Raw genomic sequence first — 17,334 nt, 5'->3', positions numbered from 1 at the left:
CTTAGTTTTTGTTTGAAGTGTGTATCAACTCTGTATAATAACACTGAGGGGATTCAAGTTTGTGTCTCTGACTTCTAAATCAAACTTCCTCAGCTTACAAATGAATGGATGATTTTCTAGTTCCCAAACTTGCAAAACATATCCTGAGGTTTAGAAGTCCAGATGTGTGTTCTCTCTCTCTGTCCTGCCAGAAATAAAATTCTCAGTAAAATTTCAGAGTGGTAGCCGTGTTAGTCTGTCTGAGCAAAAAGAACGAGGAGTACTTGTGGCACCTTAGAGACTAACAAATTTATTTGAGCATAAGCTTTTGTGGGTTAAAACCCACTTCATCGGATGCATGGAGTGGAAAATACAGTAGGAAGATATATATACACAGAGAACATGAAACAATGGGTGTTGCCATACCAACAGTAACGAGTAATTAATTTAGGTGAGCTATTATCAGCAGGAGAAAAAAAGCTTTTGTAGTGATAATCAGGATGGCCCATTTCCAACAGTCGATAAGAAGGTGCGAGTAACAGTAGGGGGAAAATTAGCATGGGGAAACAGTTTTTACTTTGTGTAATGACCCATCCACTCCCAGTCTTTATTCAAGCCTAATTTAATGGTGTCTAGTTTGCAAATTAATTCCAATTCTGCAGTTTCTCGTTGGAGTTTGAAGGTTTTTTGTTGGAGTATTGTGACTTTGAAGTCTATAATTGAGTGACCAGGGAGATTGAAGTTTTTTCCGACTGGTTTTTCAATGTTATAATTCTTGATGTCTGATTTGTGTCCATTGTGTAGAGACTGTCCGGTTTGGCCAATGTACATGGCAGAGAGGCATTGCTGGCTGTTTCCCCATGCTAATTTTTCCCCCTACTGTTACTCACACCTTCTTGTCAACTGTTAGAAATGGGCCATCCTGATTTATCACTACAAAAGCTTTTTTTCTCCTGCTGATAATAGCTCACCTAATAGCTCACTTTAATTACTTACTTTTGTTACTGTTGGTATGGCAATACCCATTTTTTCATGTTCTCTATGTATATATATCTTCCTACTGTATTTTCCACTCCATGCATCCGATGAAGTGGGTTTTAGCCCATGAAAACTTATGCTCAAATAAATTTGTTAGTCTCTAAAGTGCCACAAGTACTCCTTGTTCTTTCAGTAAGATTTAAAATCAAGTCTGAAGCATGATCCAGAATGGATTCCAGCTTCTTCTCCCAGAGCTGTTCTGTTCTGCAGACCTAATAGGAAGCAGTAACTTACTTTTATCACTAAAGTCAGCAGAATACACAGACAGGGAGCTGATTTTCTGAGTAAGAATGTGACTCTCTTACATACTCACTTTCCTGAATGTAACTACTGTTCTGAAAAGTCAGGAATAAATAAAAATCACATTTAAAAAGATGAGTTGATTCTCTCCGAGGGTCACCCTTCTTCCATACCAGTTGATGCAATAAGTGCGGTCCCTTTCTGAATTCACTCTGTGTGCCCATAACTTTCCAATCTGAATCTTAGAAGGAGCATGTTCTCTGATCAAAGAATAAATGAAAATGTATCTGATTTCTCTTTTTGACTTTGTCAGGGGCTCACTGGACCAATCCCTGAAAGACACCCTGAAGAAGTTCTCCACAGAAAAGCGCTTTGCTTACTGGTCAGGATATGTGAAGTCATTGGCATTGCATATGGCAGAGACAGAGGGTAGCAGCTGCACCTCCTTGACGGAGTATCAGATGCTGATCTCGGCCTGGCGGATGTTGCTGATTATCTCCACCAGTCATGTAAGAGCCATCCTGACTAATAATGTTTTGAATAGATATGTGCCTTGATATTCAGGCCACATGTGGCACAATAAGGGATCAGGCTGCTGGCTTTTGATTCCATTATCTTGTATGTGTACTCACAATCCGAACGGACACCAATACCGTACAGCAGAATTACCTCAGAGAGTTTTGTTTTGCCAAGTGATCAAAACTAGCATACTGTATGTGTGTGGCATGGGAGTGCGGGGATGTTACATCATTTCTATAATAAGTGTAAAGAAAGCCAATAACACTGTCTATACCCAGAGAGATGCAGTAGGTTATTATCTTCTACTGTATTTTCCACTCCATGCATCCAACGAAGTGGATTCTAGCCCACGAAAGCTTATGCCCAAATAAATGTGTTAGTCTCTAAGGTGCCACAAGGACTCCTCGTTGTTTTTATAGTACAGTGTGGTGAAGAAGCCCAGTGTATACCCCAATAGTCCCCAATTACCTGTCACTCAGTGTTGGCTTTTTGCCCCTTGCTTTTCTAACAACTAGTAATTCTTAATTTCTTTCTCTATAATTGAATCATCTGACAGATGCAAAAGCCTATGCCACCTTGTAAATTAAGAACAAATACAAAAAGGGGGGGGGGGTGTTGATGTTGGATTGGAAAGACGAGGGTGTGTGTTTTGTTGATGTAACTTTCACTATCATGTATATTTAGTCTGAGCTCTCAATTTGTCTCTGATCCGTCTCTAGGCAGATATAATGCATCTGACTGAAACTGCAGTCCGGCAGCAACTGTTTCTGGAGGTGCTAAGTGGGACCAAAGCTTTAGTAAGTGTTTGCATTTCAATTTGTAGCTCTTCAAGGAAACTGTTTCAAGAATGGGAGCACAATTGTCCAACTCCTTTGTGGAGCTCTAGTCTTGTATCTACTTGTGGTTCAGATTTTCCCTGATTCTGTGAGATTAGACTGAAACAAGAAGGTTTATCTCAGAATTACTTTGTTCTCCATAAGTCTTTATTCTCCAAATTATATTTGATTTTCTTGGCCAGCGGGTGACACTGCAATTAGTGCTATCTAGTGATCCTGCAGCGTTGCCAGCTGTTGAAAGGCAGGCATGGTCATTGGCTGGACCCTGTGTACTCATTCCAGCTACCTGAAGTGTCACTTGCTATTGAAGGCAAGGTCGATTACCTGCTAGATCTGCAGTTGCTGCATTGTTTCTGCACCGGCTGATGATGACTATAATAGATGTTTCTTTTAGGTGGATGTTTCACCTGGGGATAATTTCCTCTCTTTCCTCTTGAGATAGCAAGAGGAAACTCTGGTGCATGGCTTTACGCCAATAAAAAACAAGTGTGCCACAGCTTTCATTCCACATAGGTTGCAAGTTGAGATGTAGAATTTATAAACGGGATCTTGCAATGGATCCTTGGAACACAGTGACCTCACTGCTGAGAGTTAAGTTCTGTTGACCAAATGGGCTAGCACTTAAAATGTGCTGTTAATATCCAGGACTCCCCACGCCTTTCTTAGCAGTCGTGCGGATGTATCTCTGCTCCCATAGCTCTGTGGAAGGACATATTGAGTCGCATCATCTTTTTATAATCGATAGTACCATAAACCTCTTTAGCTACAACATGGCTGTTTCTCCACATATTCTGTTGACTACCTGCTCTGTACACGAATCTGCTTGGAATATAGCAGCTGGGCAGGGGTGGGATGGGGAAGCAAGCTCTTAGTGCTCTAAATGTCTGTGTTGAGCCGCTTCAGCTTTCTCATCTGTGAATGTTGCAACTGTAACTGTTGGGACATCTCTCCTTAGCTGCTGGTCCCCATGTCGGTGTTGTGCCTGCAGCTGGGGTCCATGCTGTGCACCCTTCTGCTGATCCTGCTTAAACAGTGGAAGAGGTAGGTGTGCTATTTGGATAACTCTTCATAAGTAAGCTAATAGTCACTGATGAACGTAAGAACTTGGAAGAAGATGTTTGAGTTGCTGTCTAGACTGAATTGTCATGGTGATCTGGGAAATAAAGCGATATCTTATGGTTGCACAATACTCTTTATCTTGCCAGGCCATGGCTTCGGGGACTGTGCAATCGCAGGATTCACATTGAGGGTGGCATTGATGATGGATGCTGCTGCTGAACTTTATTGATAAATAGTGATTTTATGCTTTTGTGAGTTTACTTTCACTGGGGAGAATTGGAACAAGGAAACTTCAATTATAACGAGCCTGCAATCTCACTGTGTTTCCGCCACACATTTCTGAAATATCCATGAAGAGACCCTACTGATGACTTAAATTAAGCAAACTGTATCTGTGCCTCCCCACACACATCTCCTAGACGTGATTTGCACAGATCAGTCACAGCCAAGATGATAAGTGGGGAATCTTGTCTTATCTGACGAGCTCTCCCTTTTTTGTTGTCAGCGAGTTGGGTTCTGTGGATAAAATCATAAACTCCTTGACGCAGATTCTGGAGGGAGTGCTGCAGGCAGATCAGCAGATGATGGAGAAGACCAAGGCTAAGGTGTTCTCTGCTCTCATCACTGTTCTGCAGATGAAGGAGATGAAAGGTGAGATGGCCTGGCAGAGGTTATGAAGAACAGAGCTGCCACCACTGGAAACACTTGTGTCCCATTCAAACATTTTTGAGTCAGGAATGCACACATTGTTGGCTGCCAGTGCAGGACAGTGACTATAGTTGGTAGCTAGTGGGATTTTTCTGTTTAATTTATCTTATTTATTATTTGTATTACGGTAGCTCCCAGAGGCCCCAGTCAGCATCCAAGTCCTGTTTTGCTTGGTGCTGTACAGCACAGAGTCAAAGGCACTCCCTGCTCCAAAGAGCTTACAGTTTTATCGCTTAATCCTTTTATATGGCCCTCATCCCCCCAATCTGAATGCTGCAAGGCCCGTCTCTATGCACTTTTTGAGAAGAATTCAGGTTGAGCACGAGAGGGCTTAATTTTAGTTGTTATTAGCACTTGTGCCCGCCAATGGGTTATTGTCAGCTATAATGATAGGGAAGGGTGGTGCAGTTCATAACGTTGGAGTGTGTATATGATGGGAATTGAATATTTTAAGGGCTCTCAAACGTGAGACGGGTGTTCGCTGAATGAGAGAAATATAGGAATTGCTGGACTAGACCACATCCATGGTCCTTCAAGTCCAGTATCCTGTCGCTGACAATGGCCAGTACCAGCTGCTTCAGAGAGAGGTGCAAAAAACCCTGTAATGGATAATTATAGATTAACTCCCCGGCTAATGGCTGGTTTATGCGCTGAAGCATAAGAGGTTTGTAGCCATTTTCCCCCCAAGAGATCCTGTTTGTTATGATTGTACATATTGTCATTATCCAGATGAATGTCTAATCCCTTTTTGAGTCCTCCTAAGCTCTTGGCTCATTCGGCTGGCTTCGTTAGGTCCCTCTCGAGTTCCTCACAGTCTTGTGTAGGTTATAAATAGATATTTGTAGCATAATGAAATGCAAAGCAAATAAGTCCTGTCTCTGAGATGGAGGCCCCAGCAGTGCAGTAGTTAAACTGAAAGCAGAAGTGTGAGGGGGATGAGTTAATCCATTGTGTGCTTTGTGTGTGTGTGCCATAGTGAGCGAGATCCCTCAGTACTCCCAGCTGGTGATGAGCGTGTGCGAGACCCTCCAAGATGAAGTAATTGTGCTCTTTGATCAGACACGACATAGCCTCACGTCTGGAGACTCTGCAGATGACAAGGACAGCATGGAAACAGATGATGCCTGCCGGGGTAAACACAAGGACCAGCGAGATGGGGTAAAGGAATCATTTGCCTGCTCTGCAGCCATGTTCTCTTTCTGTAAACAAAGTTACCTGCTGTGTCCACTGCACCATAAAATGCCCCATCTGCATCATATCACTAGGTAGAAAATGGAGTGTCTTGATGCTTTATTTTGCCAGATAGGGTTTGCAGGCTTATTCACTTCCTGGTGGCAGAGCCCCTGTGATTACGCCCAGACATAGGGGATAGGTTATTGAGATGTGCTTCTCTTGCTATACCAAAAGTTCTGGGAAGGTGCTCTTCAGAAATCTGCTCCTTGTGTGCAAGCCTGTTTGAACTTTAATACGAGGTTCCTGAAAACACACGGAGCCTGTTTTTAGCAGGCGTCTCTTCCAAAGTATTTAGTTAACACACTCTGATTTCTCTGGTATCTACGGAGGTGTCTAAAAATATTCCCTACCATGTGTCTGATGACAGTGTACGTGGCTGGCTTGTTTCTCTATAATGCAAATCAAAGACCTTGCTTCCAGCCCTTGCGTCTCCTATACATCAAGCAGGTCTGTTACTAGTGGCAATATATGTACCTCCTGAGATGATAACCCCAGGAGAGCAAGTCCGGAAGTCTGATTGTGTCCATCCTGCATGCTGAATGTACATTTGCCAAGTAGCAGATAGGTCTGAACTGCCCTATAGACTACAGTAAGTGGGATACCAAGGAGGATTGTGGTCTCTTTGTTGGAGCTGGGGACATGGGGTCAGGACGCCTGGGTACCATCTCTGCTATTGACAAGCTCTGTAACCTTCGCTGAGTTATTTAACCTCTCTGTAAATTTAGTATTATGTTTACTACCTCCCAGAGCACTGAGACTATTAATACTTAAAATTTGCTTGGAAATGATCATGAAAGGTTTTATAAGAGCAACGTGGTGGTTGTCATACAAGCAGTTAGGATACTCCCACCTCAAAGGGGGAAGGGTGAACCCTTGAAATTGTGGGCTCAAATGTGCGAAAGTCTTCAGTGGCCTCTGTGTATGTTTCACACCTCGCTCCTTTGTGACCCATTACCTCTGAAGAGACTGTGGGTTGGTCCTGACTGCGAAGGACTATTGTAGCTGTGAGTCTGGTGGTGTGAGGTCTCCTCTGAGTACCTTACTGCAGGAAATGGATTGTTACTGCTTCTCTCCGAAATCTGTTTTAAGGCACTTTGCTGCTGTGCAGCCCCGTAAGTGTACACAGTGTTTACTGATGCCATAATTCATGTATGTGAGAACAGTTACAACTTAGATCCCATCTACCCGTTTGTTTTTGGACAGTCTTTTAATGTCTGTCTTTCCTCCCTCTCCTGCACTCTGGGATCTCTCATGTCCCTTTCTCCCTCCTTCCCTGTTGCCGCAGGTGTGTGTTCTAGGGCTGCATCTGGCAAAGGAACTCTGTGAAGTAGACGAAGATGGAGATTACTGGCTGCAGGTTACTAGGAAGGTCCCTATGCTGCCTACTATCTTCACTGCCCTAGAGATCAGCCTGAGAGTTAAACAAAACCTTCACTTCACAGAAGCCTCATTGCATCTACTGCTGACCTTAGCCAGGACGCAACAGGTGAGAGAGAGACCCAAATGAGAGCTTCTTGCTGGATTGTTGGATCTATATTTAAAATGCAGTTCGTGTCACTGCGTTGTGTGTTGGCAGCATCAAGCTGTACAGCTGAGCAGTGCACTATGCCTAACGGGCGCCATTAAAGCCCTGCCAAGGGGGAGGAGTTAGTTGTAGGTCTTGTACAAAGAACTGCTTAGTGTTTCCTTTCCTTGCTTTTCTGGATAATGGAATGTCTGTGCTGGAAGAACAGAACCAATCCTGCCCTAGTGTAAACCTATAATTCAGAGCAAGTGCTTTCCCTGCAAACACCCCCCTCCCAGCCAAATGTAGCCAGTACAGCTAAGACAGCACTGAAATGCAGAAATCTGCTCTCCCTGTAGACATAATATAAAGCAATACTTTTTTATTGAGACCTCAGCACTGTTCAGGGGGAGGAGTATATAAGGTTCCTTTCTTACAGGAACTTCCAGTCAAAGACAGAGGGGACACACAGGGTACCAGGAGATGAGGAGGTGTGTTCATCACACAGCCATGTCGGGGGAGGGAGATGTTGTTTTTCATTTTAATGGAAGAAAAGTAGCACTGTCTGGGGTGATGGAATTCAGATTTCTGGGCTGCAGGGACAAAGTGTCTGAAAGAGAAAGGTAGAAAACAGAAGTGCTAGGGGCATCTCCCCCAGCTCAGAGACAATAGTGGTACCTCTGACAGTGACTTTTCTGTGTTGTGCAGGGTGCAGCAGCTGTGGCTAGTGCTGGTGTCACACAGAGCATCTGTTTGTCCCTCTTGAGCGTATACCAGCTCAGCACTAATGGAACAATTCAGGTGAGTGCTGCTTCCTCTTGATGTGGATTTGAAACTCATTGGGAAAAGTGTGTCCTGCTCACCCTCTACTGGCTCTGTACTAGAGCAGTCATGGGAATAGAAGAAGCGAGCACTGTCACGTGTGGCCCTGGAGAACTCTGATGTCATTGTGAGAAGTGTGGGGTGTATTTGAGGGAGCAGAAAAACAAACAAACCATGTGTCTTCTTATGGCTGGTCTGTTCAGACACCTGCTTCATCTCGGAAGTCTCTGGATGCCCCATCCTGGCCTGGGGTCTATCGTCTCTCCATATCATTGATGGAGCGCCTTCTTAAGACACTAAGGTACAACTTCCTGACAGAGGCACTGGACTTTGTGGGTGTCCATCAGGAGAGGATTCTTCAGGTATGTCCACCCCTTCCCCTGTAATAACTCAGTTGTCATGTATGTAACAGTAGCAGCCAGAATGTGCTAGACACAGAAGACACAGTCCCTCCCTCAGATAGCTTACATTCTTCAAAAAATAGGCGAAGAGTTGGGGAAAGGGATACACAAGCAAAGGAGTCAGACAGGTGATGGATACATGTCTTGGTAGCTATTAGATCCTGAGTTGTTAGCACTCATCCATCACTTTTACTCTTGGGGGTCCTAATTCTGCTACAGCTGTTTCATGCACTCACTCAACACAATAACAGTTGTGGGTGCTGGGTGAGAGCCTAAAGTCTAAAACCGACCTCACTCGGACTCCATCAGTAAATGAAAATACTGCAGTCAAGGTCCAGTGTCCACTTAGGTGGGCAGTGCGAATATCTAATACAGGGGTCGGCAACCGTTCAGAAGTGCTGTGCCGAGTCTTCATTTAATCTCTCTAATTTAAGGTTTCGCGTGCCTGTAATTCATTTTAACATTTTTAGAAGGTCTCTTTCTATAAGTCTATAATATATAACTAAACTATTGTTGTATGTAAAGTAAATAAGGTTTTTAAAATGTTTAAGAAGCTTCATTTAAAATTTAAATTAAAATGCAGAGCCCCCCGGACTGGTGGCCAGGACCCGGGCAGTGTGAGTGCCACTGAAAATCAGCTTGCATGCCGCTTTCGGCACGCATGCCATAGGTTGCCTACCCCCGAGCTAATATTTAAACCCCTGTAACAGCTGAACTTTGTGAGGGCAAATTTGCTGAATAGCCCTGTTCCTAGGTAGGTGCTGAATTGCCTCTGTTAGTAAACTTCTTCGACAAATAGCTCTCTTGTTTTGGAGCAGGAGCTCCTGCTGACTGGAATGGGCTAACTTGTAAACCTCGATGAGTTCAGAATGTCACTGGTGTCTCTTGTCTGTATTGGAGCTGGTAATTGTCCTACCGCTTTCTCCTTATGTATATTCAGCTCTTCCTTCTAAGTAGGAGATAAGTATTTTTGTGCTCTGTCCATCATGGTCTGGATCATTTCTCTCTCTCCAGTGCCTGAATGCAGTACGGACAGTGCAGAGCCTGGCCTGTCTGGAAGAAGCTGACCACACTGTTGGCTTCATTCTTCAGCTCTCCAACTTTATGAAAGAGTGGCATTTCCACCTTCCACAGCTCTTGAGGGACATACAGGTAGGAACCAAAGCATTCCCCTGCGTACTGCATTTTCCCACACAATGCCCAGCACAGCAGGACAGAGAATGTGGCTAAGGCAGAGAGCTTGTAGATAGCTCTTTCATTGAAGCTGTTTTAGTGGGGATCATAACAGGCCATTAAAGGAAGGCAGCTCTTTATCATGAAGAGTTTCTGGACCTTACAGTCACATAGTGAGGTACATTTAGTCGAGGGGGGTGGAAATTGACTGGGACTTGGAGGTGACAACTTTTGGAGGACTGACTGTCTTAGTGCATGTGGGTTGGAACCTCAGGGTCAAGATACTTAAGGAAAACACTGGTAAAATCCGAAAACGCCATTGTTGCCCGTTCTGGGATGAAAGGTTCTGTTCAGACTGGATTTTTAAATTGTTAGGGTATAATAGTAAAATTTAGTCTTGTGAGGGGGGGACTCAGTAATGGAGAATGTAGATGCTTGTTTAGGTTGCAGCTGTGGAGATTGTCAGCTATGGATTGATCAGTTTCCTCCCCCTCCCATCCCCCTTTGTTTCAGGTGAACTTGTGTTACCTCTGCCAGGCTTGTACCTCCCTCCTGCACAGCCGCAAAATGCTTCAGCACTACCTGCAGGTGAGGATGGAGGTCCCAGGAAAACTGAAGGGGAGAGTTTTGGTCCTGGGTCCCTCACCCATAACCAAGCAAAAGATCAATCAATATCTAGTCACTGTTTCCAGTGACAATTGCTGACCAAGACCAGCCCAGGAGCCAAGGTTTAGTTATACTCCTCTACACCAAAACTTACGAAGAACAGCTCAATGTGACGAAGTGGGAATGTTCTTAATGTTTTCTCTGAATACTGTGTGGGTGCCTCAGTTTCCCCTATGCATTTCTTAAGTATCTAGGTGGTGGGATAAGAGGGTGTGATTGGTGCAGAGCCCTAGAGGGCCAGTGTGATGGTGTCTGCAGAGAATGACTGACACCCTATCTCCTGGCAACTGATGGCCTGGGCACCTCCCCTGCAAAGGTGCCAACTGAAGGTGTTGGAGAACAGAGAGATCAGGTGGCCTCCTGGGCCAGAAAAGAGATAAGGGCCAGAGGAGGGGCTGGAGAGTTTCAGTTTGGAGCTGGCTGGGGAGAGGGAGGGAGTCCCAGGCCTGGGGTCTAAGCTCCCTGCCCCGCAAGACGGACTTGACTGAGGGGTCCTGTTGTCTGTACCTACAAGCTCTGTTTTGGACTGTGTTCCTGTCGTTTAATAAACCTGCTGTTTGACTGGCTGGCTGAGAGTCATGGTGAATTGCATGAAGCGGAGGGTGCAGGGCCCTGACTCCCCCACACTCTGTGACACTCTGAAATAGGGGACGTTTTGTGGGCCAGTCATATTAAGCAGAATGTGTTGGACATGGAAACCGTAGCCACTGCCTGAACTCTTTTATTAGCTACTTCCGAACTACAAGCTGTGCAGGGGCGAAGCTGTGTCCCAGTGGTTATTGTACAACCCTGCCTCCTAAGAATGAGGGGACAGCAAGGACTTCGTGTCCTTGGCTTGATTTAAAGTGGCGATGAAATACAGCACCTGCTCTTGTGGTATCCCTAGATGGATTTTGGGTGGGAAGGTGATGCACTTCAGGCACCACTTGTGTTGGGGCTAAGGTTCTTTCTGTCAACAGTTTGATTAGAAAAGCCCTTTCCAGAGTGTGCTCACTGAACACACATGCACACTGTACCCTTGCAATAAAGACAAGGCTGTGCCTTATGATGCAAGCTAAGCATAGACCTCAGGCTTCTAGTAGGTTGCCAACGTGGCCCTTGGTTGGGCAAAGCATGAGTATCTTGCTTTAGGGATTCCTGTTACTGGTAACTTGTTTTTCTGCAAAGCTTGGCCTTAAACTGCAAGGGATTGCCTCTGTATGTGTGTCTCTCTTCATTTGACTTCCTTCTCCACAGACGAAAAATGGCGACTCCCTCCCATCAGCTGTGACACCTCGAGTGCAACGCACCCCCCAGACCTCCTCCAAGCATCCGAGCCCTGAGTCAGAGGCAGCCGAGCAGAAGGCGCTGCGTACGGTGCAGTATGGTCTCTTGAAAATCCTCAGCAAATCTCTAGCTGCCCTACGCCACTTCACCCCCGACGTCTGCCAGATCCTCCTCGATCAGGTACAGGAATAGGAGAGTGATGTCTGCGGGGCAGGGAGTTTGAAGCACCCTAACTGATATTGTGGGTCTCAAGGGAGCCACAGCCTGTCCCATTCATACAGGAGACTAATCCCTCCCCCTAAAACACACAGGAGTCCATACCTGCACCCCAGACCACCTAAACTGAATTGCAAGGTACATCCCTAGATTTTAGGCAACCAGAATGAGCATTTTATTGCTATTCATCAGTGTTTGTGTGTTGATTCCATCTTCGGCAGTGAAATGGGAGGACGTTTGCACCTCTATTTACCATATTAGTCTTTTGATTCTAAAGAGCCTAGTAGCCAGATAGCTCTTTGGCATGAAGAAAAAGTACTGTGCTATCCTGATGATCTGATAGGGTACGTCTGCACTATCCGCTGGATCGGGTAGTGTAGATGGATCCGCGGGTAGCGATCTATCTATCGGGGATTGATTTATCGCTTGTAGTGTAGACACGATAAATTGATCCCCGATTGCTCTCCTGTCGGCTGCTGAACTCCAGCAGTGTGAGAGGTGGAAGCAAAGTCGACGGGGGAGCCGCGTCCGTCGTTCCAGCGCCCCGAGGACCCGAAGTAAGTAATTTTAATTCGATCTAAGATACATCGACTTCAGCTATGCTATTCTCGTAGCTGAAGTTGCATCTCTTAGATCGATATTCCCCTCCCCCCCCACCCCCAGTGTAGACCAGGCCATAGTGTCCCCTCCTCAGACACTTGTCTTGTCTCAGTGTGAAGGATAAACTGGAGGTTGAGACTCTCTTTTCTTATGGCCCCTTTAACACCCTTTTTACCCCTAATACTTTAAGCAGGGGTGGTGGCCACACCCAAACCTTTAGCACTCACATTAATGCAAACAAAATGCTGGCCCTGGCTGTCAAGGTCTGTATCTGCCAGCTGTTCTTTGAAAGGTGGAGCCCAAAGCAGGAGATCAAGGTCCATGAACCCTAAGGAATCAGACATGGATCAGTCAGAAAGGAAGTCCTGTCTGCACTCTCCTATCAGGGGATTGAGAGGTGGAGGTGCAGATATTTTCAGTGCTTTCACTGGGATTGTTTAGCACAACCATGTGTGTGAGAGAGAGAGAGAGACACCTGCCCACATCCCACCCAATTTACCAGAGCAGACTAATGCTTCAGCTAGTCTTACATCCTACGCTGGCCATTACACATGCCTCACACTTCATGAAAAGGCATCCTCCCAACATCCACTCTGCTAGCAGAGTGTGGATCCATACTAACAGCATAACCTAGAGCAGGGGTTCTCAAACAGGGGGTCGCGAGCCGTCAACCTCCACCCCAAACCCCGCTTTGCCTCCCCCATTTATAATGGTGTTAAATATATTAAAAGGGTGTTTAATTTATTAGGGGGGGTCGCACTCAGAGGCTTGCGACGTGAAAGGGGTCACCAGTAAAAAAGTTTGAGACCCACTGACCTAGAGGGTAGAGCACTGGACTGGGACCCAGGAGATCTGGGTTCTGTTCCTGATTCTGCCTCTGGTTTATTGTGACCTTGGGCAAGTTACTTCCCTCTTTGTGCCTCTGGCCATGTCCGCAATGAAGCGGGGGTCGATTTAGCGGGTCTAGTGAAGACCTGCTAAATCGACCACAGAGCGCTCTCCTGTCAACTTCAGTACTCCAGCGGAATGAGAAGATTAAGGTAAGTCAACAGGAGAGTGTCTCCCATCAAAGCAGCACGGGGTAGACACCATAGTAAGTCAGCCTAAGCTACTTCGGCTCCAGCTACGTTATTCATAAAACTTAGGTCGACTTACCGCCATAGTGTAGACAAGGCCTCTTTTTCCATCTGTGAACTGGAGATGATGATGATGACCCTGCTTTGTAAAGTGCTTTGAGATCTATAGATGAAAAGTGCTGTATAGGTGGTGTTACAGTGCGTTCCTGCTGTTTGGATTCACTCCTGTCTCCTCTTCCCTCCAGTCACTGGACCTGGCTGAGTACAACCTTCTCTTTGTTCTGAGTTTTACAACACCTGCCTTCGATTCAGATGTCGCTCCTTCCTTTGGGACCCTCTTGGCCACTGTCAATGTGGCCCTTAACATGTTGGGAGAGGTAGGAGTCCACGTTCTCCTAGTTCAGTCTGTAAAAGCCAAAGAGGCATAGCAACTGTACTGTGTTCTGAGCTCTGTTCAGCTGCTGTTTTAAGGAGGAGTGGGGGCTGACCCAGGTACCTCTCCTCCCCTTCTGCATCTCCAGGCTCTAATACAACTTTCCTCTTCCCCCTCCAGCTGGATAAGAAGAAAGAGCCTTTCGCTCAAGCTGCAGGGCTGAATACACAAGAGGAGACTAAAACTCTTAAGTAAGTCCCTGGGTTCCTTTCCTTCCCCGTGGCTGAGCAGAGGCCCAGTGCTCTTCGCCTGACCCAGAGCATGAGCTGTAGGTATAAGTGTCGCACAACCCAAACACATAACCCAGAAAGCAGGCAGGCTGATGTCCAAGATCATCATACTGATTCAGCTGTTGGTGGGCACAGGAGAAGAGGTGGTGGTTACTTGGTACCCAGTCCACTCTAGCCTAACTTACCTGTGCTTTAGGGTGACTTTTCTATTGCCCCAGGGTGTAACCAGTTAGCAGACAGTAGCTCATGGTTACGTCTGAGCAAGGATATTGTACTCCAGCAGTAGTGCAGTGGCACTGTCTTGCTCCTGCTAATTTGTGGTGTTTCCTTGCACAGGTCTTTGCTCATGTTTTACAATGGAAAACTGTTTCTACCTGCTCATCTCCCAGGCTGTTCGGTATTTGAGGGACCCAGCGGTGCATCCACGAGACAAGCAGCGGATGAAGCAGGAGCTCAGCTCTGAGCTGGTAAGCATTGTGGAGCAGGTTTCCTGCCTTGTGCTACGTTCCTCTTTCTCCTTTTAGCTCATGTAGATGTCTGTTGTGGTGCCCAAAGGCCATCCCTTCTCAGCGATAGCCTGGCCAGGCTAATGGAAACAGCTGTACACAGAATCCCATTAGATTTAGTGCTTGCAATTAAAGTATTCAGACCTTTCTACCCTGGCTGGCAAGGCCATGTAAGTATCCTCCTGTGTGTAAGGCTCAGTGATACTTTGGAGGATGAATACACATTGCTGCCTAGAATCTGCAGAACAGATGTGACTAAAACCCAGAACTGGATAACTAACTCTATTCCTGGATTTGCCACATAATAGAACTCTCTTTGAGCCAGGAGCAAGCTGGTTAAATATGCTAGTTTCCCCAGGCATAAAGGGGGTAATATTGACCTGCCTCACAAGTATCAAGAGGCTTAAATCATGGTGCATAAAGCACATTGCGAGCCTCAAATTGGAGGTGCAGTGAGAATGGGACAGGGATTGATGTGCTTCTGCAGTGCCTACTTTCATCTTGGTTTGCCCCTTTGGCTGTGAATGATTCCAGTGAAAATGCGAGTATAGGCAGAGGACCATTAGTTCTTGACTGGTCAATGGCAGCCAGTTGCTTGTCTAGAGTAGGCTGCTTCAAGACCTCCCCTTTGGGTCACACAGTCAGGTGGCACAGTCTCCCCGGATTCCTGCCCTGGGGAGGGTTGGGGAGGGAGAGCGCATGTGCTGGGGAAGCTAACTCACTGTGCACTTCTCATTTCAGAGTACACTGCTCTCAAGCCTGTCTCGTTACTTTCGCCGGGGCGGCCCCTCTTCTCCAGCCAGTGGGGTTCTTCCCTCCCCCCAGGGAAAAGTCTGCCTCCAAGATTGGCCCTGAGGGGCAGGAGCCTTTGGTCCAGCTGGTACAAGCCTTTGTCAGACATGTGCAGAGATAGGTTGTGTGCTATTGCTGCTATTTCAGGATTGCACCAGAACTATTCATTTCCACCTCAGAAGGCATTCATGCTCGGTTGGGCTCATAAACTGAGTTGTAACATCTGCTGGGGAAGATAGATCCTGTTGAATGCTTGCACCCTGAGTCGGAGAGTCAACATAAGAAGGTCCAAGAATGCTTGCCCTGTCCAAAGAACTGCTCAGTCCGTGCATGCTCCTTGCCTGCTAGAGCGATCAGGCTGGGTTTAAGTGTTGACCAGTCCAAAAACCTTTATTTTTATAGCTTGTACACAGCAGTTGGGTGGGGAGAGGATGGCAGGTTTTTAAACTATTTTCCTTTGGGCATTAACTTCTGCTCTTAGTACAAGGTGCAATCTTCCTCTCCCCATCAGTAAGTCTGGTGAGGCACAGGCTAGTGAGCAGCCAGCAATTCAGAGACCAGCTTTCTATTGCTATTTTTGTATCAAAGGGGTGCCAGTCACTGCTGCTGGGTTGGCAGAGCAAGGTAAGATGGTGTGTGCGCACCTGTGTCCCTCCTGCTGTTGATTTGCGTGATATGTACATTTTTGAGGACTAGAAGGCAGCCTCCTCCAAAAGGTTTTTAAGTCAAAATTCCATTGCTTGGATCTTGCATTTTTTGTAACTGTGCCCTATTTATACTGATATTAAAACATTTATAAACAGCAGTTGGACTTGTGGGGCTTCCCTGCAGTAGACTAGTGCTGTCTGTTGACTTAAGACTCTCACCATTGCGTATGCAGCATAGGTGTAGGAGTGTCAGGATAGTAGAGTCACTCAGTGGCTGATGTAATATTTTTATTGGACAATGTCCAAGCTTGCCTCTCACCTACAGGTTGGTCACACAAAAGATTACCTCACCCACCTACACTTTCACAAGGCAGTTCAGATACCTGTAGCATAAGTGCTAGCTGACACCATTGGTTTAAGTTAGGAAGTAGAGAAAAAGCCTTGTGTGAAGCTACTGCTGTGCACTGTATGCTTTTCATCTTATCACCCTTAATTTAACCCCAGGCTGCTGCAGAAAGGTGGGGGGACTGAAGCAGGAATCTAGTTTCATCAGCACCTTTTAAAAGACAACTTCTCCCTTCAACTGCACTGGGGGAGTAGTGACAGGAAGCTGCTCCTTCAGCTGTGTGTACACTGCTGTCAGGAAATGTAATTACAGCATGTGTAGACATATCCCACTTGCTTGAGTAACAGCAGGGAAGCTACAGCAGCATGGACTAGTCATGTCAGTCTAGAATGCTGGCTAGACAGTCCTGCAATTACTGCTTCTACTTGCGGTGCTGACAGATGTTCTGGTCAACATTAAGTGGGAAACCCAATACAAATGGTTAACTCTTGTCCCATTCTTAAAGCTTAGTTCAGGATTGATTCTGTGCTTAATATTTGCAGCCATGAATGGTGTAGCTTATAGCTAAGGCTAAATTTGTGCCATGGGCATTTTACTAAAAGTCATGGGACAGGTCCATGGCAAAATTTCACAGCCCGTGGCCTGTACTAGATACCTGAGTCTTGGGTGTTGGGGGGGCAGCAATGCTGTGGCTCAAGACCCCCTTGGGAGTTAGGGGGGAGTGGGCAGCAGTGGCCTGAGACTGCCCCAGCAGAAGTCATAGGCCAATGAAGTTTAACAGGATTTGTTTCAGTCTAGCTATAAGTAGGGCTATTACTAGACAAAGCAGCTTGCTCCATTGAACTGCATGTAGAGAGGGAGGTTCGTGTGGTGGTTTCATGGCCCTGGAGCAGCAGGCTCACTCTGCTTGTCTCTGAATTATTCAGTGCAGGGATGATTTGAGGGTGTCAAGTTAAGCAAATAGGGGAATGAAGTGAAGGCTTAGGAAGCTATAGAGCAGGATACATTAGAACAGTCCACTAGAAAAAGTTAATCCTTCAACTT

The 17,334-nt window shown here is 46.0% G+C and overlaps 1 protein-coding gene across 1 annotated transcript in view; it reads left to right on the top strand.

The window, feature by feature from the left end:
- Nucleotides 1-15,476, top strand: part of LOC123356973 (nucleoporin NUP188-like) — a gene marked incomplete at its 5' end in the record, with an annotated part of 31,135 nt that extends 15,659 nt beyond the window's left edge. The window contains 17 exon segments of the mRNA XM_045000227.1: nucleotides 1,571-1,766; nucleotides 2,496-2,573; nucleotides 3,568-3,653; nucleotides 4,177-4,322; nucleotides 5,356-5,537; nucleotides 6,898-7,098; nucleotides 7,825-7,917; nucleotides 8,142-8,300; nucleotides 9,354-9,491; nucleotides 10,026-10,100; nucleotides 11,415-11,624; nucleotides 13,582-13,713; nucleotides 13,890-13,960; nucleotides 14,336-14,348; nucleotides 14,350-14,466; nucleotides 15,247-15,333; nucleotides 15,335-15,476. Coding sequence (XP_044856162.1) covers nucleotides 1,571-1,766; nucleotides 2,496-2,573; nucleotides 3,568-3,653; nucleotides 4,177-4,322; nucleotides 5,356-5,537; nucleotides 6,898-7,098; nucleotides 7,825-7,917; nucleotides 8,142-8,300; nucleotides 9,354-9,491; nucleotides 10,026-10,100; nucleotides 11,415-11,624; nucleotides 13,582-13,713; nucleotides 13,890-13,960; nucleotides 14,336-14,348; nucleotides 14,350-14,466; nucleotides 15,247-15,333; nucleotides 15,335-15,418 — 2,068 coding nt within the window.
- Nucleotides 15,477-17,334: the final 1,858 nt, after the last annotated feature.

Source organism: Mauremys mutica, unplaced genomic scaffold (genome assembly GCF_020497125.1).
Source record: "Mauremys mutica isolate MM-2020 ecotype Southern unplaced genomic scaffold, ASM2049712v1 000121F_np12_subseq_1:36717_obj, whole genome shotgun sequence".
Classification (NCBI taxonomy): domain Eukaryota; kingdom Metazoa; phylum Chordata; order Testudines; family Geoemydidae; genus Mauremys; species Mauremys mutica.
The sequence above is the reverse complement of the archived record's forward strand: the minus strand, read 5'-3'. Positions and strand labels throughout refer to the sequence as shown.